The 22,345-nt window shown below is 52.6% G+C and overlaps 1 protein-coding gene across 3 annotated transcripts in view; it reads right to left on the bottom strand.

Moving 5' to 3' along the window:
• The window catches only part of Ttc28 (tetratricopeptide repeat domain 28), a 592,527-nt gene that overhangs the window by 36,927 nt on the left and 533,255 nt on the right, over positions 1–22,345 (bottom strand). For all 3 annotated transcript variants that reach the window (XM_046427243.2, XM_046427244.2, XM_046427245.2), the window contains one exon: positions 2,955–3,095. In XM_046427243.2, the coding sequence (XP_046283199.1) occupies positions 2,955–3,095 (141 nt within the window). The remainder of the gene's footprint in view (positions 1–2,954; positions 3,096–22,345) is intronic.

The following is a 22,345-nucleotide window of genomic DNA, read 5'->3' as shown; positions in this document are numbered from 1 at the left end:
CCCAGGGCTGCACCCTGCTAATGCCAAGATGCTACCAGGAATGCAGGGTGCAGTCAAGAGCCACCCTGTCTCTGTCTTTTCTGTAGCAGCTGTGATCTGCTGAGTACCCCAGGTTCAGTCAGCGACACGCCCCCCCCCCCACCACAAACACACACACATATATAAACACATACGCGCGTGGACACACACGCACACATGCGCACGTGCACACTAGCTTTCCAGGCCTCAGCATAACTTCTGAGGCCCGCGGCTGCTGCTCTGCCCTCTGGGACCCACACGGGAGCTACAGTGCCAGCCAAGAGAAAGTCCCTGTTTTCTGTTCACCAGTGATGCCTGCCTTGGGCTCAAATGCAAAAGCATTTTCTGCCAAAGTGCATAGGCAAGAAGAAAAATAGCAGCTGCAGAGACCTCAGAAACAAAGCAGAACAAAGCCCAAACCCGGAGTGGTGAGAGAAACTGCGGCCAAGCCTCACTCGACTTGCATTAGCTACGGCGGCCTCGCTGCCAACTCCGCCCAGCCAAGCTCTCAGGAAAGGAAGGGCAGAGGAATCCTAAAGTCCCCGAGTCAGGGAGCCCCCGAGTCAGGGAGCCCCGGAGAGGGCAGCCAGCGCCTCCAGCACACAAGGCCCATGCCTGTGGCTGCTCCCCTTCGCCTCTGTGGGTGCGGCAGGCCCTGGCCGCTGTGTGGGGTCTGCAGGAAGCCACTTCTGGGCTGCTCTGTGCAGTGACAAGCTGGCACACCTCTCAGCTCAGATCCCTGGCCCTGGAAGGGGCAGAGAGGGGACACAGGAGACACAGACTGCAGGCAGCCGGGAGGTGTGACCTCCTGCCCGTGTGCTCAGCTGGAGGACAGGAGGCTGCCCTGGCAGATCACCAGGGGTCACGCTGCTAGCTGGCAAGGATGCTGCTCCCTCTGTGGGTCCCTGGCTGTAGCTCCCCACCTGTGGGCTCGGAGGCCACAGCCTCTCTGCTCCAGGCCCAACAGGAAGGCAGCAGGGGACACACTGGGCGCCGACTGTCCTTAAGGGCTCTCTGCAGCGAGGCTGAAAGAACACAGGCTGCTTCCTTCCTAGGCAGCCCCAGCAGCCCCTGAAAGGCCAGGGCTGGAGTTTGCAGAGGCCCCTAGTCCCCTTGCTCTCCCGCAGGGAACCAGAGTCCTGGCCAGCTCGGCCCCTGCCAAGGGAGATGGGTACACAGTGTCTGGGCAAGGGCTGGCCCGGGATCCAGGGCTGTGGGCCTTACTGCTCCCCAAGGGGTCCCAGGGCTGGGCCAGCGCTGCCCCCCTTCCTGGGGACCCAGATGGTGTCATTTAAATGAACCAAGAAGCTAATCTACAACATTCTGCTCACAGGATCCTGCTCCGTCTCAGAGCTGCTCAGGACAAAACCATCTTTCTAAAACGCACAGTTCCCAAACTCATACCACCATGGACCTGGGGTTGAAAACTAGGGTTCAGGCACACCTGACCTGACCTTCTCCTGACCCTAGAGTGTCCAGAACCCTGTGGGAACCTGCAATCAGGTGGCCATGATGTCTGGTGGCTGCCATCGTGGTGTGAAACGAGGATCGGATGGGTGCGTGGCCACGGCCCCAGACAGCTAACACTGTCACAGAGGCACCTAGGGATTCCATCCCTCCAAAGTCTATCCACCCACGGTGTCCTGGGAATCGGGTCCAGCATGGTTCCTCCCACTTCATCCCAGCACGGGAGCCACCTGTGGACCGGTCTCTGTGGCATCAGGAAGCTGGCCGGTGTGCTATTGCTACTCCTGCCCCTCGGATCCCACATTAAGAGAGGCCATCCCAGGGCTGAAGACATGGAGGCTGGCAGTGGCAAGACAGCCGTCCAGCGTCACCTAGCTGAAGAGCAGTGAGGCCAGAGCCGCCCGAGCCTCCGCTCTGACAGGTCACCCCCTGGCAGAGCTGCGGCCCCTGCCTCCTGGGCCCCCGCAGAGCCAGGCCTGCTCCCTTCTGGCTATGTCCCCCACAAACCGAAGCCTCCAGGGACCCTTGTGAAGGTGGCAGGGAAGAGGCCATGGGCGGGGCTGGCTGGACGTTTCGACCTCCTTCCTAACCCGCTGCCGTCCTCCGTCCTGGCCCTGGCGCCCTTCCCTGGGAGTTTGGCCCTGGGAAAGTAAACACTCGTTTGTCACCCTGACAGCACAAGAATGAGAGGAAGCCAGGGCTGGGGGAGGGACGGGAGGGAACTTGGTGCCACTGAAATGAACCAACAGGCAGAGGCCGTGCCCCACCCAGCGCACAGCCTCCATGGCCCTGGTCCAGCCTCCCTCGAAGGCCTCCCAGGCTGAGGCAGGGACCCGGGCAGTCTGAGGTGTCTCTCTGCAGCAGTCTGTCAAAATATGATGCTCAGGTTGCTGCCGGGGAACCAAGTGACAGTGTGAGAAGTGCCTCTGCTGATCTGGACCCGACCTGGCCTCACAGCTGGGAAAAAGGTGGAGGGGCTGGTGGGCTGGCCATCCCGACTCATCCTGACTGTCAAGGCCACTGGGTGAGCGCTGGGGATGGAGGTCCTGGGCTACTGGCTAGTGGCCGAGCTCACTGGTCAGCCTCTCTGTTCAGCAACGCTGGCTCTGCACTGTCCCTGCCTCCCTGAGTCCCAGGCCAGGAAGCAGCACAGGTGCCTGACCTGCGAGTTCCCTGCGGCAGGATGTGGAGAGACTCTGGTCTCGCCTGGGTCCAGAGTGTCAGCTGGGAGGAGTGTGGAGAACAGGCCACCACCTGGGCCTCCCAGCCCAGCCCAGCCAGGACTGTCGGTCAGGCCCGTAGCCAGTCCCTGCTGCAGCTGGAGGCTGCTGTAAGCAGAGGCCCCCGAGCCCCCCACTTGCTTCTGCAGCTGTGTGGTGAGGGCCAGGAGCCCGCCCGGCTGGAAGGAGTGTCGGCTGCGGACGCGTCACCTGGACTGTGCCAGGCCTGGAGGAAGAGCCCACACGCACCTGTTCACCAGGTTATTGCGGCGGACCATCCGCAGGAAGCCGGTGGGGTCAGTGACCGAGTTGAGCTTGTTGTTCATCTCCTCGAACTGCTGGTCCATGAGGTCTCCAGCTTCGCTCTCCGTCTCGCTGCTGGCACAGGCCCTGCGGGGGATGGCAGAAAAGGGTGGTCAGAGAAAGGTCGGCTCTGAGGCTGGCAGGTGGCAATGCCTGTCATCCTGGCCACGTAGGAGGCTAACGCAGTCTCAGCCACTTAGCAAGACTCTGTCTCAAAATAAAAATAATAAGAGGGCTGGGGATGGAGCTCAGTGGCAGAGCACCCCGGGTTCAATCCCCAGTGCCACACACACACACAGAGTCAGCTCTGAGGTCCCATGCCACCTGTCACCCATGAACCCCAGCATGGATGCCCCCTGGTGCTGGGATCTCACCCAGCCCCCTTGGTGGCCCAGAGGCTGTCACCTCACATTGCTTCTCACACTGAACTCTGGGTTATGGCCTCTTCATAGACCTCAGCTCCGTGCGGACAAGCATGGCCGTCCCAGGGGCTGGCACATACACCACACCCAGCTGCCTCGCTCTCTGCAGGCCCAGCCAGGCACTCTCCCCACGCAGGGGCTAAGGCCAGTGTGGCTACAGGACAGTCCTCCCAGGCAAGGTCCAGTCCAATTCCCTCCAGAAACAGAAAGATAGTTCCTCCACCATGCCGGCTAGGCAGCCCGGAAAGGAAATTTCCAGATGGACCAACACACTCAGGCCGTGTGGGCACGGACTGGCATGAAAACCCGAGGAAGGTTTTCCAAGGCCCTTTTCCAAGCTCACTGTGAGGATGTGACCATTTTTGAGTTGATTCATATGCCCCTGTGACAGACTCTGCCAGAACACCTTGCATTGTGTCTTAAATAAAGGGACACACTCCATGGTGCCTTGATTTACCAGCAGGATTATGGTAACAAAAGCTTATTAAGTGTAAATGCCATGCACTTTGCCCTAAGGTGACAATGACGGGCACAAGGAGGGCACTCCTGTCCCAGGGAAGCTGCCCACCTAGTGCAACCTCTGCTCCTCGCCAGCCTCACCTCAATGCCGAGCCCTTCCTTGGCATTGGGATCACACCCAGCTGTTGGAGATGCCTGGGGACACCTCCACCGCAGCTCAGCCCACAGGACGACCTTTCCTGCTTACTAGGAGCAGTGAGGGCAGAGGAGAGGCCAGAGCCCCGGGGGAGAGCTCTCAGCCTCTCACATGCCGGGCAGGCGGGTGGGACCCTGGGAAGGGGTGTCTTGTCTCCGGGAGGGAAGAGCCTTGGCACATGGTGATATGGGATTATGGTGAACATACTGCACTTCAAACACCAGGCAGGTGACACCTGGGACAGAGAGGCTGACAGTGCCTCACTGGGTCATTCTGGAAGCCAAATGAAATGCCATCTGCTTGGTAAACTCAACATGGTATGTGAACCCAGGCTAGAGTAGTGGTTGACTTTATGTCCACTTGACTGGCCACAAGATGCCCAGATGTTTCGGGGGTCTGTGAGTGTCAGCATGAGATGGGCCTCTGAACCGCAGAAAGTGCAGCACCCCTCCCACACGGTGGCCTCCTCTGACCTGTGAAGGCCTGAGTAGAACAGAAAGGCAGGGAGGAGGGCAATCTGTCTGTCCTGTCTTGAGTTCAGACTGCGACTTGGACCAAAGCTATGGAGTCTGCTGTCCTGGGCCTCCAGGTGGCCGGCTGCTGAGCCCAGGCCTCAGACTCCATAATCATGTGAGCTGACTGCTTGCAGCAAACCTCTTGCCCTTGGTATAAGTGAATAGTGTACGTGTAAAGCCACGTCCTGTCTGTATGTATTCAGCAGGTAAATGGGCATGTTTATACCTTCATGCAGACACCTACGTACGTACCCACGTACACGTGTCCATCTTCTCTGGCTTCTGTCTCTCCGGTGGGCTCAGGTAAAAGGCCCTGGTGAGAATCCCCAGAATCACTCGGAGGCTGGCAGCCCCTGGCCACTGGCCTCCTTTGCTTCTCAAACACACTGTCTGGAACTGGCTCTTCCAACAAAGGATAGTACCTGGCACCAGGGGGTGTGTGGGGAGGGGTGGCTAAGTGACGTGGGACGGCGTGTGGGAACACAGATTTCTCTACCTGGATGGCGAGCCTGAGCAGTCGCTCTTCTTGGCTCTTTCTTGGACCTCAGGAGATTGAGGCTCCAAGGATGGAGGAGCCTGACAGGAGCACTCAGGTGGGGCTGGGCCACGCGGGCTAAGGCAGGCCCCCCTCCTACCCCCGCCTGCAAGCTCCAGGCTGCTGGGGTTTGACGGGGAGAGGGAGGTGGAGTACAAGGAGGAAGAAGGAAGAGCACAGGAAACTTCTAGCATCTAAATAAATCACCAGGGCTTCCAGAGATGGAGAGGAGGGAGGGAGGGCTAGTTCCCCTCGGGCCTGGGCAGGCACAGAGGCCAAGGCTTGGACTGCTCTCTTGGGAGTGGAGGGCCCTTCCCAGAGACCCTGGTAAATATCACTCAACAAGCTCCTCTGTCCAGGGACACATTTGTCATCTGAATGCGACTGCCTGCTTGGAGCTGAGCGCTCTGCTTGTCATTCAGTGCTTTGCAAAGGGGAGAGGGATTGGCTGGGACCAGTATGGGCTCCATTATCTCACAGCTCCACTCCAGCTGTCAGCCGCAGACCGAGCCCTCAGAATCGCAGGCTTAATGGGGTTGTTTCCTATTCCCTGACCCTTTGAAGTATTACCACCGGAGGGGAAAACAAACATGAGATGTCACCGATAAGGGAATCTCCCATTTACAAAAGGAGCCTTGTCTGTATAGCAGGGTCCCAAGAGTGCTTGCTACCAGCCACGGTCCCTCCTCTGTCCCTCCCTCCCAGCAGGTTCTAGAGATGGCACATCACACCACGCATGGTCACCACAGGCCCTGGGTCAATGCACTTACCAGCCGTGATGCCGAGTGGGACCTAAACAGAGAGGGTCACATCACACCTGCCTTCGAGGCACCTACTGTCTAGCAGGACTAGAATTCTTGGGAGTTCTCTTTCTTTATTTTTTGAGGTAGAGTCTATGTTGCCCAGGCTGGCCTTGAACTTGTGGACTCAAGCGACCTTCCCTCTCGGCCTCTGGGGCAGCCGTGCTGCGCCTGGCTAGAGGGCTCCCTCTGACCGCCAGTCTCTGTTACAGCGAGCAGCTCTGTACCTTAAGCCATTCCTCATCAGTGGCTGAGTGACTTCCCAGGCCTGTTTTGAGACTGACTGCTGTGCACTGTCAATCTAGTATATAAACTAAATCCTGCTGATTAAGACAGTAAGTCACACTTTGGTGCCACTCACACATTATGCAAACATAGCTGACTGACCCTCAGGCGCTCACTGGGCGACCACTGGGTGCCATCCTTTGGCTGGGACCGGGATGACTTCATACACAAATGGCCCCCCCTGGGCTTGGGAAGCTCAGGAAGGATGCTGGACAGATGCGCTGACCTCTGCGACCCAGAATGAGAGACCACGCTGACAACAGTGAGCACACACACGGGATGCGTGGACAAGCGCTGGGGCCTGGAGAGCGGGTGTGAGATGACACATGCGCCAACCAACAGCGAGAGTCTCCTGTCACCCTTCTGGTGGCAGTGATGTGCAACACATGTGTGGTCCCAGCTCAGCAGGGAGAGACTGGAGGGTCTCAAGGGAGAGAGGCATGTGAGCGAGGTGGCAAGGTGGGAGGAGTGGAAAGGACACCCCTGACCCCTGTCCCCCAGTACGAGCAAGTTGGCCAGGACCCCGCCTCTCTCTGCTCCCCATGGCTGACAGGCTGGCCTATCTACCTGGCCCTGCCCGCCATCCTCTCCTGCACTTATCAGCCACACTGTGTCCCTCTCCCTCATGGCTCTGTAGGTCAAGGGTCCAGCTTGAACTTTGGTCCTTTCTACCCTGGACCCTCGAGCAGTGTGGAGGACTCTGCTCTTGCTCCGGTCCCCAGCCTGGGGTTGGGCGCCAGGCGGAGGTTCAGACCGTCTTGGGTCATGGAGAATAATTGAGGACAAAGGTCAGCACCAGCAGAAGCTGGCCTAAGGGAAGGTGGTGAGGGACACGTCCTGGAGAGGGTCAAGAGGGCAGCTGGTGAGGGGGCAGGCCAGCGGCAGGCAGTAGCCTGCCAGCATCTGTCCCTGGAACCCCATGAGAGGCCTGGCCCGCCTGCTCTGGGGAGTATAAATCACACCGTCACCAGAGGCCGGATCCAAATGCTGTTCCCACGCGGCTCTCCCCAGAGATGGACATGGCTATGAATCAAACCCCGCGGAGCCGAGCCAAAGCTCATCCTGTTCTTGGGGACAGGGCTTGGCAAGAGGCTCCAGAGAGGATTTTCATTTGCAAGTGTGGCCTCCTGATCTCTCCAACTGCAGCCTCTCTGTCATCCCTCTGACAGCCGCGACTGGGGCTCCAGAGGCAGCTCTGATTTACACCTCAACGTCCTGCTGCCTGACTCTTCCTCCAGGCCCCGCCCTCATCTCCAGGCCTCTCTGGCCTGGGATCTAGGCACCTGCTGAAGATCGTCAGCTGCCCATGGAGGCTGGAAGGTGGTGAGGAGTTTCCTGTGCACCGGGGGAAGCCACACCACCAGCCCCACCAGATGGAGGCCACCAAAGGTGGCAAATGCCCCTTCTCAGAGCAAGGATCTCCCAGCAGGGGGCACTCAGCAGCCAGTCAGTCCCTGTGTCACCACTGAGATCATTTGGAGCCCACTCTGGGAAGTCAGGTCAGACTGCAGGCGGCCCTGGCTCCTGGGGTTCCACAGCCTGGAAGCAGAGAAGGCCTGAGAGGTGAGAAAAGGGGCACCTCCTAGAATGCGTGGCAGGTCTGCTGCAAGAAGCCACCTAACAAGAGGCCGGAAACCAGCATGAGACTTGGGGACCCAGGACGGGACCTCTGAAACTCTCCTGGGAGTAGCCCTTACTCGTCTGTGTTTTCATGGTGGTTCAGTGAACCCTAAGATAGAAGGAGCCTGAGGCTTACTTTTGGGGAAGCGAGGAAAGGATGGGAAGCATCCCACCCAATGCCCATCTCCCCAGGAGGAGAACCGTCTGCCTCACCCAGCCCAGGGCTCCCGACAGCTTCCTTCCCTGGGCGGGCCTGCACCCAGCTCACAGACGAGCATGTGAGAGGACTGCTGGGTGACGGGCGCGAGGGGCGTCCTAGACACCTGTGTGGCCCTGCTGCTCCCCAGCGGCTCTGACATCAGCCAAACATGGAGACACCTGGCAGAGCCAGTGGGTAGACAGAATGGGTGCACACAGAAAAGGAGTTCTAGAATCCAGAAGGGCAGGGACGGCCTGAGGCTGCTTATCTCAGGGAGTTCCTCCCATGAGCTCGCTCACCACAGGTTCCAGAGGCCACACCACGGTTCGGGCGGTGCAGCCCAGGGAGCAGGCGCCTAGGGGAAGCCCCCTGCTCACACCTCACTGGCAGGGAGGCCTTGCCACCCGGCAGGGGAACAGTCGCTTATCAGAAAGCCCTTCCGGGTCACACACTCGTCTCTCTGGAAATGCCGATGTTTGGATGAAACTAGATATAATTCCTTGCTCCTGGGTGTCACTCTAGAAATTGCTTTTCCCTGTGTCCTCTCAAGACTGTAATCCACACTGTTATTTCACAGTTATTTATAGAACAAACCTTCTGTTGGTCTCAGGGCAAATGATTACATTTACCTGCCAGGAGTCCACACACACACACACACACACACACGCACGCACACAGGATCAATAAACTCTGATGTGTGCTTTGATTATTAAAGTGGTGAAACAATAAAGTCCTCTTCCAAAATTCTTTATTAAGAAAACTATTTGATTTAAAAAAAAAAAAAGACCTTTGGGACCCAGAACGACTGTGCAATGTCACTCAGAAGCGTCTTGAGCACCCGGCTTATCTCAGGGCCTGGAATCATCTGGTCTGTACTTAAGTGTTAAAAGGAGGATCACAGGGTTCCCCTAGCTTCTCTTCTTTCTGTAAACACAGCGATCAGATACGTGAGGAGGCCTCCCTTCGACACCCTGTGTGCGGGACTCAGAAGGACCCTGGCTGACCGAAGGCCTGGCTGCTGGGGGTCCTGTTGGTGAGAGCTCTGGGAACGTGCTGGCAGCGCAGTGCCTTCCTGACACAGTGGCTCTCGAGGCTCTCGCATCCGTGTGGTTCAGTCACATCAACAGAGCCTGATCTACCTGCTCTGCGGTAGAAAGAGCCACGGCCTGGGAATCTGGGAGACGGGGGAGTCCCAGGCCTTCTGGACACTTGGAGAGGGCAAGCAGCCTCCTCCTCACAGGCAGAAGTGGGTGATGGCAGGACTGATGAACAGTGGGCCTTGGCGTCTGGCCCACACTATTGGACTTGATGGACACTGTCCCTTTCCAGTTCTGTGTCTGTGTGTAAGATGAATGGGAATTCGATGCACACATACTCACCTGTACAGATATATCCAATGACACAGTTGTCCCAGCTACACAGCCTGAGCACCAAACAGGAGCCTGTGTGGAAGTCCACTGAAGGGGCAGACTGTGTGAGCCAAAGTTGTCACTCTCTGTCACCACAGTACTTAATGGTACCAGCGATTGAACCCAAGGTGCTCAACAACTAAGCCACATCCCCAAACCTTTTTAATATTTTATTTAGAGACAAGGTCTCTCTGAGTTGCTCAGGGCCTCGCTAAGTTACTGAGGCTGGCTTTGAACTCGTGATCCTCCTGCCTCAGCCTCCCGAGCATCTGGGATTATAGGCGTGTATCACCATGCCCAGCTTACTGGGTGTTTTGCTATACCAATATTTAGCAGCAATGCATGCTTTTCTTGGGAAAATGCCAAAGACTAGAAGATAGTACGGCCACTCAATCTTCTTTACCTTCTTTTAATTCTGTGGTAAATGCTTTGAACTCATTCAGAAGGTGAGCAAGTGAGACTCCCCTCCCCACACAAGTGAGCGCTATCACTGTTTGAACACACAGCATGCCTGAGCCAGGCAGTGCACACGTATCTGTGGGTGTGTGTGCACAGGACACAGGACATCAGAGCACCTTCCAAATAGAGGTGTCAGCACAACCATGACCAGACACCAAGGGGAGGCTGAGGCCCAGGAAATGTCTGTGCTGTTCCAGCGCTATGGGTCCCCACCCAGACCAGGGTCAGAGAGGAGGGAGAGAGGACACTGAGGAGCTTCCCTTGGAGAGAGTCACCCTGTGCAGCGCCCCCCACCAGCTTCTTTGGGAGAAGAGGAAGGGGCCCCACCTCCCCTGCTGCTGGCGGTCAGCTGTGTTCACGGAGCTCCGTTCAGAAAGCCTGGTGTGCACCCTGGAGTCAGGACAGGGCTGACCCTGCTGTCAGTCTCCCTGGCCACCCTGCCCCTGCTCCACCAGGCTGCAGGAAACGGGTCTGTGCTGGCAGAGTTTCTTTTGGGGGGTCGGGTGCCATCTCAGGTTCGTCTAACACAGCCACCTGGGAGGCCAGGGGAAGCGCACCAGACACCAAGGGCCCAGAAAGTGGCAAAGGCAAGACTCCACTGTAACCATCTGCCAGACCCAGAGGCACCCAGCCACCCGGCCAAGCAGGACTCAGTACCGTCTCCTTCCCTCCCTCCATCAGTCCCGGGGGCAGCAGTGAGGGACCACCCCTACCTCCGCAGGCTTCCAGCCCAAGCAGCCCAGGTGGGCACGCCACCTACTTCTGTGGGACGGTGACGGGACACACCCAGCCCTGAACTGGTCCAGGAAGTCATGGCTCTCAGGCACGGGGGGAGGGAGGAAGGTGTCTTGGTCTCTTCCTGGAGTCAGGTTGTTGCTCAAATGCAGAGTGAACCGCCAGCTCCTTCTCCCTCCTCAGGACGCCGCCCTGCACCCCACCCCACCCCCTTGAGCTGTGGACGCCCACGTGGGAGCCTTCTGACCAGGCTCCTAGTCTCTGAGCAGCACAGGTGAGGTGTCCAAAACGGAAGGCAGCACTCATCCGACCTCTGGTTGGCCTGCAAAGCATCATAAGAAAGCCGGCCCACCAAGCCTTCAGGAGCCCCAGCCAGAGAGGGAGCCAACGCAGACAGAGGCCCAAGCCAGGAGCTGTTAGAGTCGGAAGCCCGAGGGGGTGGGTGTGGAGCAAGGGCTGTGCGGCACACTGAAAGGAGGCCCTTCCTATCTTCTCAGAGACAGTGGCACTTGAGAGGAGTCAGGAACACCCAGGATCAGGGCGGGTGAGGGTGACGGGAAGAGATCAGGAGGAGGAAATGGCAAAAGAGAAGCAGAGGTGGCCTTAGGGTAAAACAGACACCATCGCATTCCTCTGAGAGCCAGCTCCCGGCTGGGCCTCAACTGCAGGAGTCCCGGCAGCCAGTACAGCAGCTGGTGTCCACGCACGGTCATCTTCTAAATCGCACCTCTGCCACCATGTGAGAGAAGCTGGCTCTACCCAAACCTGGGGCCCTCCTCTCCACAGATACACGTGTGCCCCTGCTTTGCTCCAGATGGACCCCCACTCCATCCATCAGCCCTAGTCCATCGTGCAGAACCCTGACCTGATGCGGGGAACAGATGCTGCCCTCCAGGACCCGCCTTGTCCTCTAGAGAGGGCCCACACGCCTCTGTCCATCGTGAGCTCTCCCTTCTGCAAGCGACCCTAAGGTAGGAGCCGTGAGGACTGCGCAGCCTGCTGTCTGCCCCTGGCTGGAGGTCCAGGCGTGGAGTGGGCCCGTCTCTGGCCCCCACAAGGCCTAGCACAGGCCCAGGCTCTGGCAGAGGCCAGCCCAGGCACAGGGCAGCATAACGATTCCAGAGGGCCTCCCTGACCTCATCGCCAGTGCCTAGGACACTCTCCACAGCCCTGACCACATGACCAATCGCTGTGAGACGGTCTGCAGAAAATTCCACAAGCAGGCTAACCTCCATCACCTCCCAGGACAGCCAAGCGGTCACTGGAAGACCAAAATGTGCCCGTTAAGCAATCAGTGGTTTTGAAGCAATTGTAGACTCTTTTCCATTCCCTTTCCAGAATCTTGAACACTCTTCCTGTAAGGTGCCCAGAGAGAAGGTGCATTCTTATAGAAAGGCTTGAATTTTTTTTTTTTTTTTTTTTGAGCAGGGTTGATTGGGGTCAGGTTTCTGGAGCACTAGAGGACAGTGTACCCTTGGAGGCTGGTCTCAAACCCATGGCACTTGGCTTTTTCTTTTCCTACCTTGGCGGGGACTGTATGAAGGCTCCTGATGGTCCCCTTTCACTTCACAGCGGGGCATGTGTGTGTGCATGCATAACGTGAAGCTGCGAGTGCGTGTCTGCAGCGTGCGGTGGGTGGGACACGAGATGAGTGTGCGTGAGACATCTCGTGGGGGTGCATGGGAGAGAGAGGGTTGAGGGAACAGGCATTTAATCAGGTGAGTAGCTCGGAGCCCTTTCACTGAGCATCTGCAGTTAAGTACCCTTTCTAATCTGTAGGCCCCAATTCCAAACCCACAGGGCAACAGGGTTGACGCGTGTCATTAGTAATACCAAAGTCGGTTACGGAGTGTAGGGGTCCTCCTCACGTGTGACCATCAGTCCTATGGCCCAGCTGGGAGGCAGAACGTCCTCTCTCTGTTAACAAGGCCTAATTTGGAGACTCCAGGAGTGAGCGGCAGAATGGGCCAGAAGGAGGGAAACTGAATCCAGACCTATGTCTTCCATGACACCCTCTAGCCTCTGGGGGCTCAGAAGCCCATCCAGGATCACATTTTCCCAGGGCGATCAGGGGCAGAGGAGCTCAGGTTCACAAAAGCACTTGCATCAGATGAGCTCCCCCTGAAGCTCCAGCTGCCAGAGCCACACCGGCTTTTTGCTTTCACTGTGCAAAACCCAGGCTCTTATGACTGAAAATGGTCTTCAAGGTCACTCTGAGGGCCATTTCCCTTGTCCACTGTCTGCTAAGAGCCAAGGTGCTCTGGAAAGAGCACAGGGAGCACAGGCAGTGTGCTTAGGAGCCTGGCGAGGTGGTGCAGGATGGGCGTGCCTCTCGCCAGCTGCTCCAGACAGACCCAGTGGTCAGGTGTACGGACTTCCGTCTCCTACAAATGCACTGGTGCAAGTGTTATTGAAACATTCACTGACCCTTTAACATGTGAGAAGCAGCAGAGGTGGAGGATAATGAGAATATCACTGCTCAGCTCCTACGGGGCCTGCTTATGGTGGGAGTCCTGCGGCCAGAGCTCACCGTGCTGCAGAGGCCTCCCTCGGCTTGCTCTAGGCACAGCAGCCCCGACACGTCACAATGGAACGCACATTCTAATCCCCCATGATCCCCTTAATGAGGAGAACCGGAGGGGTGTGCAGCACTTCTGTTTATAATCCTCTAAATCCAGGTAAATTGTACACATTTAAAATTTCTATGCAAATAATGTCATGAGAGTCACTGAACCAAGTCTCTTTGGTCTCTGTAATGAGACCACTTAACAGAGGGCCAAGGCGTGCCCCAGTGCTAGCAGCCTGGGGCGAGGGCTGCTTGCACAGACACCAGAACCCACTGCTGGCTTCTCTAGATCTCCCTGGGACCATTCGACATCGGGAAGAGAGAGGCAGAGCGGGACCTCTGGGAGGAGTCATGGAGCCCTTCTGCATCCCCTTGGCTTTGGACAGTCGTATTTGTTGATGTCTGAATTGAACTTTGGGTAGAAATGGTTCCCTGTTTGTCTGCAGTGTTTGCTTCCTGGTTTCCAGAAACACTGGTTTTTTGAAGCAAGTCAAAGTAACAGAGGATTTTCCTTTGTTAACATCGGGCCTCTTACCCCGGGGAGACCCCGTCCCCTCTCTCTCTCCAAAGCATACTCCCTTCTCGCTCTAATTGGATTTTCTGAAAGGACCCCTTTCCCCTTCTCTCTTCCAGATGCTGAAGATACAGCACTGTACAAAAAGCCCCTGGCTGGTGTCGTTCTTGTCTTTTTCTGCCACATTAACCCGGTAGGGGGTTTAACAGCCTGAGATTTTGAAAAGCTGTTGTCAAGTCGTGAAAGCCCCCAACGGCAACTTAAATGGTTATTAGCTGGTGGGAAATGTCCCCTGCATTCTAATACCTCCATTTAAATAACAATAATAAAGAAAATAATAACAATAAGAGTAAACTCCATGCCTTCACAGCCATGATTATACCCTACCACCCACAGTCCATACAGTCTACAGCGAATTTATACTGGGCCTGCGGGTAGGACGCAGCTTTTGGCTCGGTGGCCATGTCTGATTTTGCAGCCTGCCAGCAGGGGGCGCCCAAGTCATCTAGCAGCTAAGCCTGAGCTTCCACGACATCACATCGCGGATAATTCCTTTAAACAATCCAAGGCATAGACAAAAGAGCCAAGGGGGTTCCTTGCTCTATTAAAAGCCCTGAAACACATGTATTTGCCAAATGGAAAGGTGCAGAATTAATTGGAAAAGAGATGGAATTTGTATTCCTCAGCTTCCTTGGGGGTTTTATAATTAATAAATATTTGTGAAGCCTTTGATAAGTATGAAGTACCATCTATGTGTTGAACAAAACAAGCTTTTGCAGGTGTCACAATGTACACATGCATTCTGCGTTAGACCTGAGACATGGAAATTAAGAATAAGGGCAATAATAGTGCCATATAGTGACCCTTGATCACATGGCAGGCCTTTCCCTAAATTACTGCTTTCCTCAAAATGATCCATTGCTATTCCCATTTTATAGATTTCTGTAAAAAGCCCCCAAAGCTATGTGTGATTCAGTCACTTGTCCTGGGAGACTCAGCCAGTAAGCAGAAGAGCCAGATTCAAATTGGGCCGTCTAGCCCACCCTTCCCAGCTCCAGACTGGTGTTTTCTGCCCCCCTATTGTGTAGCCAGCAAGACAAGATGTGTGCATTCCTTATGCTAAGGATTCCCTAAAGGGAAGGGCAACACAGGAAAGACCAGGCGTTTCCAAGAACAATTAATAAAGTACAAATTGCACAGGTAATAATAATAAAAAAAAAACCCTGATTTGGCTATAGGGCTTCTAAAATAACATCTCGAGTGGTTTTATTTCCTTATGTATATTCAATACTTTATGAAATGTCTACAGATGTGAAAATTATAGTAAATATGTTCTGGAGTCTTAATTGCTAAACAATTACAAAGTCACTAAACAAGAGGTGGCAGGTTGCCCTGTGGCTTTATTCATCTCTTTCTGGAGAGGAGCAAAATCATAAAGTCGTCTTCGACACAACAGGTTTCTATGGTTACGCGAGACGTAAATATATTATATGTCCTGTGCGACGTGAAAAGACCAGCCATGCGCTGTGTGCCGCAGACCCCCAGAGGGAGCGCGCTCGCGGGGAAGGCTCTCCACAGCCAGCTAAATATTTGTTTCTGGGTTTACAATGGGTAGGAGCAGGAATAAAAGCTGCTGGTACTAGAGAGACTGTTTACACAGCTCAGGGAATGTGTCGGCACGAGGGCCTCAAGGAAATGCAGGCAATGAAATGGCTTCTGCTTTGTCAGGCTTGAAAGCTGGTCCTCAGTGAGCCCCGAGGGCACCGACGGTCCACCTCCCTCCTGGATGCAGGCGGCCCATTTTCTCCCACTGGGCCTCTGCACAGAATCTACACGGGTCCAAATTACTCTGCTGGTGGTCTATTTTTATTTTTTCAGCCTTAAAGAAGAACAGGGTAATGGATCTTGAGAAAGCATATAAGAAAAGTAACTTCTATGTCAGACAGGATCGGGGTGCAGACCTCAGCATCCAGGATTTACTATCTGCACCATAAGAAGTGACAAATTGCAATAACTATGTCATTAGGACTCAAGATGAAAGTATTGGAAAATTCAAATTCAAAGAGCAAGGGTAATAAGAGCTTCAATTTCTGCAGGGTTATTTTTATTGCATGAATTGTAGCAGTGTTAAATGAGGAAAGGCGGCTGCCCATTGAATGGAATGGCTGACACTCTGAATGAGGTCCTCTCCTGACCGGGCAGTGCCGCGCAGCTCACTTGCCCTTGGCTGCACTCGAGCCAGAGGCCCTGGAGTCCAGGAAGGTGCTTACAGGGCAGCTGTGTTCCTTTTCCCCTTTAATGATTAGAGGAAAGAAAAGGAAGCACAGGGCAACAGTTCCTAGAAAAAAAAAGAAGCAAGCTGTTCTGGAAAGACAGGCTTTAGCTAGATAAAGTGCACACTGGTGTCTAGAGCAAAAGGTAGTGCTGCTGAGGGACACTTGATTTTAGGGGTTTAAGACTGTATTAGCCAGGTGCAGTGGCACACACCTATAATCCCAGAGGCACGGGAGGCTGAGGCAGGAGGATCATGAGTTCAAAGCCAGCCTCAGCAACTTAGTGAGGCACTTAGCAACTCAGAGAGACCCTGTTTCTAAATAAAATATAAAAAAGGTCTGGGGATGTGGCTCAGTGGTAAAGCATCCCTGGGTTCAATCCTCAGTATTAAAAAAAAAAAGAATATATTAAATAATACTTCTTTTAAATATAAATGTGTACTGATGCTTATTAGCCAGAAAAAGGCTCAAACAAATCTCAGATACATTTGCGGAGTCCAAGGGACGATCGTTGTTAGGAGACTGCACAGGGTCCCTGTCGGGGAAGGCAGGCACACACACAGGCGGCTACTGGCCCTCCGGGAGGAGGGAGGGCTGTGTTCCTGCAGCTGTGCCTCAGGATCCAGAAACATGGTGGGGGCAGGAATGGGGAGGATGATGACATGGACCAAAGTGGGGCCATGGGGATCCCAGGATGGCCGACTGTGGCAGGCTGCTGGCCCACACGAGGCCTCCTAATGAGTAGCTTGGACTGATCTGAAGACATGGAAACATCAGGCTGAGGCTGTGCCAAGGGTCCCCCCTGGGTTTGGGGCCATCTCAGCTGGCTGCTACGTGTGCCACATGCACAACGCAAAACCAACATTTCCGGGCTGAAACGTAGAGTTCCAAATGTGTCATTTGGATTTCATTTTAAAGTCAGCATTAGAGCCATATCTCTGGCCCAGATAAAAGGAGAAGGGGTCAGGACCAAATCAGTGATGAGATGGGGCATTGCAAAGGACAGAGCAGAGGGAGGACGGAGATGGCTTTCCACCCATCCAAGCACCATCTTGTCCCCTGTGCGAAATGTGATCATCCTGATGTGCAGCCAGAGCCCCTCTGTGGGTTCCCTCCAGCACAGATCTGCCGCCATCCCCAACCCAGATCATGTCACTCTACACCCTTGGAATGTTCTGCCCTCTTTAGACAGCCCACATCTCTCCCCGCCACTAAACCCTGCTTACTGTGAACCTCCCCCACCAAGGCCATCCCTAGTCCCGACTGGTGAATACAGCTTCTTTCATCTGACCTGCAGCGCTCCAGGCTGCAGGAGTACATGCAATGACCTCAGATCCCTCCAGCCCTCAACCACCATGGTGACGAGGGCCCAGCTTTGTGTTTCAGGGTCCACACACCACGGCAGATCTGGGTTGGTCTCACGCCACAACATCTGTTGGCTTGAACAGCTCAGCGAGGGTGGCAGTGTGGGAAGGGGATAACAAATGACGAGACAGCAGTGTGCTCCCCGGAGAGGGCTCTGAGAAGCAGGCTCTGTCTGCCCCTTCATGCATTCCTCCTCGAGCATTTGCCGAGTCCCCTCCCTGTGGAGTGAGTTGTACCCACCCTGAGCCCTCAGGGATCTGTGCAGTAGTTCACAGTAGTAGAGGTGAGATGGACACACCCCCAAGGACGCCCTACAGGAGTGACAGTGACACAGCAGCGTGGGCCATCAGTGATGAACAGGAAGGGAGGAGGAGGAGCGCTCTGCTGAGTGTCTGCCATGGTAAGGCCTTGCCAGGGGTTCCCAGATGTGACCTAGTCCCAACATTCACGACCCTCTGTGAGGGGAGATGATGACCGTTTCCCAGGGGAGAAGAGGGAGTCTAAGAATGCCCACCTGACCCCATGACCCAGCTGGTAATGCGGGCCAACATCTGATTCCAAGTTTGAGACCTCTCCGTGGGCCCTGCCCCGCACCCCCTCATTACTCTCATGGGTCCATGCAAGGCTCACCGGCAGCCGCACATCTGCCACTCGTCCCTGTCATCCTCACTCCTGTTCCTTTGCCCACTGCAACTACTCTATGTGCTTATTGTGGATCATTTTGCCTAAATTTCTCTCCCCAAATCTGCAGATATAAACTATTTTAATCATGCCTCTGATATTGTTTTATATAGTTCATTATCTTATTTTCCTACTACATTCTATATGATCAAGATCTGACAGTGCAGCTTTGTAGATTTTCCCAAAATCTTATGATAAAAAAATTAAACCTGGGGCTGAGATTGTGGCTCAGTGGTAGAGCACTCGCCTGGCATGTGCAAGGCCTTGGGTTCGATCCTCAGCACTACATAAAAATAAAATAAAGATATTGTGTCTAATTACAACTACAAAAAAATTTTAAATAAAGAAAATATCCTATTAAAAAAAAAATTAAACCTAGCCAGGTGCAGTGGCACATGCCTGTCATCCCAGCCGCTCAGGAGGCTGAGGCAGGAGGATCATGAGTTCAAAGCCAGCCTCAGCAATGGTGAGGCACTAAGCAACTCAATGAGACCCTGTCTCTAAATAAAATACAGAATACGGCTGGGGATGTGGCTCAGTGGTCGAGGGCCCCTGAGTTCAATCCCTGGTGCCCCCCCTAAAATAAATAAATAATCCTAAAAGTGTTTTATACTGGATACCCACATACCTATTGCCTTGATTCTATCATTAACATTTTAATAAAATTGCTTTATTGTATATCTGTCTTAACTATTTTCCTCTTTCCATTCAGCCATTCATTTTGCATTTGGATGCAATTCAAAGTAAATTGCATATTTCAACTAAAGTTCCTGTAAATATTTCAGAAGGCATATTATCAGCTAGAGTACAATATTCACTTAAAGATTCTAATATAAAATGTATATACAACAAAAAATAATGACATAAAATGAACTGCACATCTTAATGCACATAATCATTGAGTTCTGACAAACACATGTGCTTGTGCTCATAGAGCCTATGGAGAAATAAAATGTTACCATCACCCCAGAAAGTTCCTTCATGACCTTTCCCAGGTAATTTCTGCCCCTCCAGGAGGCAAGCATTGCTCTGATTTTCTTCCACCAGAGATTCAGTAAGCCCATTCTAGAACCGAGTTGCTTAGCACCTCACTATTGCTGAGGCTGACTTTGAACTCATGATCCTCCTGCCTCAGCCCCCTGAGCGGCTGGGATGATGTGGTTCTGAGATTCACCTGCTGATGCCTGAGGGTTTGCTCCACTTCACTGGGAGGACCATCCTGCCGTATGAATGGGCACCGTGAGCTGGTCATTCTCCTACTGAGACACACCCAGCTGTTATCTAGTTTGGGGGTTTAGGAATAAAGCTGCCAAAAACACTCACGTAGAATTCCTCATGTGAACATATATTTTCATTTCTCTTGGGTCAACACCTCAGAGTGAAACTGCTGGCCCCTTGGGGATGTATACCTTTAGTTTTGTAAAAACTGTTAGAAGCCAGGCGGATTGGCCCTCATCTGTCGTCCCAGCTACTGAGGAGGCTGAGGCAGGAGGATTACAGGTTTGAGACCAGCCTGGGCAATTTAGCAAGACAACCTTGTCTCAAAATAAAGTAAAAAGGACTGGGGATGTAGCTCAGTGTTAGAAAATCTTCCTGGCTTGCATGAGGCTCTGTGTTCAATCCTCAGACTTTACAAAAAAACAACCTGTGAGAATGTTTTCCAGAGTGACTCTATGTTTGTGTCCCTAGATAATAGATGAACCTTCCAGTGTGGCACAGTGCACAGCCCTGTAATCCCAGCAACTTGGGAGGCCGAGGCAGGAGGATCCTTAATTCAAGGCCAGCCTCAGAACTTAGTAAGACCTATCTCAAAATAAAAAATAAAAAGGGCTGTGGGTATGGCTCAGTGGTAAAATATCCCTGAGTTCAATCTCCAATGCCACAAAAAATATTATAATAAATAGACAAACCTTCTAGCTCCTCTATATCCTCACTAGCATTTGTGATGTCAGCTTTCAAAATTTTATTCCTTCTAGTGGTTTCTTCTTGTGCTTTAAATTACACTTCCTTAAATGACTAACAAGATTAAATATTTTCAATGTGCATATCACCATCACATAACTTTTTCAATGAAGTATTATCTGTTCAAATCTTCCCACATCTTAGATTGGGTTGTTTGTGACGTTGTTATTGGGTTGCAGGAGTTCTTCACATGTTCTGAGTAGCCCTCCTGTCAGATGTATGATTTGTGGCCTGCCTCTTCATTGCCTTCATGAAGTGTATGATGAGCCCAAATGTTAAGTAATGACATCTAACTGATAATTTTTTCTTTTATGGTTATTGTTTCCTATGACCTCTCTACCCCCAAGTCAGAAGTCACTCTCCTATCTTTTCTTCTGAAAGTTTTATCAGCTTAGCCGTTGCTTTTCAGTCTATGGTCCCTCTTGAATTAACTTTTGTCTTTTTTTTTTTTTTTTTTTGTGTGTGTGTAGAGATAAAAAAATGATTATTTACACACCTTTCTCCATTGTACTGTTTGGGTGTCTTTGTCAAAAATCAAATGACCAGACAGGCACAATAGCGTATGCCTGTAATCCCAGCAGCTGGGGAGGCTGAGGCAGGAGGATCGCAAGTTCAAAGTCAGCCTCGACAACTTAGCAAGGCTCTAAGTAACTTAGTGAGAACCTGTCTCAAAATAAAATATGAAGAAAAAGGGCTGGGAATGTGGCTCAGTGGTAAGGAACGAACACACACACACACACACACACACACACACACACACCCTCTTTCTCTCCTCCCACTCCCAGGCCTTGAGTCTATTGTTACCGTTAAAAGACTTTTGATAATGAATTTAATATCCTCACACTTCAGATAGAGCCCTAATATCCAGAATATACAAAGAACTCAAAAAATTAAACAATAAGATAACAAATAACCCAATCAACAAATGGGCCAAGGACCTGAACAGACACTTCTCAGAGGAGGATATACAATCAATCAACAAGTACATGAAAAAATGCTCACCATCTCTAGCAGTCAGAGAAATGCAAATCAAAACCACCCTAAGATACCATCTCACTCCAGTAAGATTGGCAGCCATTATGAAGTCAAACAACAAGTGCAGGCGAGGATGTGAGGAAAAGGGTACACTTGTACACTGCTGGTGGGACTGCAAATTGGTAAGGCCAATTTGGAAAGCAGTATGGAGATACCTGGGAAAGCTGGGAATGGATCCACCATTTGACCCAGCTATCGCCCTCCTCGGACTATTCCCTGAGGATCTTAAAAGAGCATACTATAGGGATACTGCCACATCAATGATCATAGCGGCACAATTCACAATAGCTAGACTGTGGGACCAACCTAGATGCCCTTCAATAGATGAATGGATAAAAAAAATGTGGCATCTATACACAATGGAGTACTACGCAGCAATAAAAAATGACAAAATCATAGAATTTGCAGGGAAATGGATGGCATTAGAGCAGATTATGCTAAGCAAAGCTAGCCAATCCTTAAAAAACAAATGCCAAATGTCTTCTTTGATATAAAAAGAGCAACTAAGAACAGAACAGGGAGGAAGAGCATGAGGAAAAGATTAACATTAAACAAAGACGAGTGGGGGGAGAGAAAGGGAGAGAGAAGGGAAAGCATATGGAAATGGTAGGAGACCCTCAATGTTACACAAAATTACATAGAAGAGGATGTGAGGGGAAAGGGGGGGGGAACAAGGGAGAGAATTGAACAACAGCAGATGAGGTAGAGAGGGATGATGGGAGGGGAGGGGAGGGGGGATAGTAGGGGAAAGGAAAGGTAGCAGAATACAACAGTCACTAATATACCAATATGTAAAAATGTGAGTGTGTAACTGATGTGATTCTGCAATTTGTATTTGGGGTAAAAATGGGAGTTCATAACCCAATTGAGTCAAATGTATGAAAGATGATATAGCATGAGCTTTGTAATATTTTGAACAACCAATAAAAAAATATTAAAAGAAGAAAAAAAAGACTTTTGATAATGAATTTAATATCCTCAATAAACACAGGGCTATTTATATTTTGTTTAATCTAGCATTAGTTTTCAGTACAATAAAATTTTCAAGGGGTGTTTGCGTTCATCTCAGTTGTAGAATTCACTGGTGTAAGGCTGTTGTCAGGCTCTCCCTCCTGCCACTGTCACCACAGGAGAGTCTGATTTCTTATGTCACCGTGCATACTTCCAGAAACAAGGGGAAGTGCATCTGGGGTTTTGCCCTTTGTTTCCCATCCCTGCTGGACACTGGTTAGCACTCTCCTCCCGCCCACATCACCACCAGCGCGCCTGTGACGCGGGTCTTCTGGCATCTGCGCCCTCTGCTCTGC

The sequence above is a fragment of the Marmota monax genome, unplaced genomic scaffold, assembly GCF_021218885.2.
Source record: "Marmota monax isolate L192 unplaced genomic scaffold, Marmota_monax_Labrador192_F-V1.1 WCK01_AAM20220418_F8-fsc00177, whole genome shotgun sequence".
In the NCBI taxonomy this organism is placed as follows: Eukaryota; Metazoa; Chordata; class Mammalia; order Rodentia; family Sciuridae; genus Marmota; species Marmota monax.
This window is presented reverse-complemented; position numbering and strand designations above follow the sequence as displayed.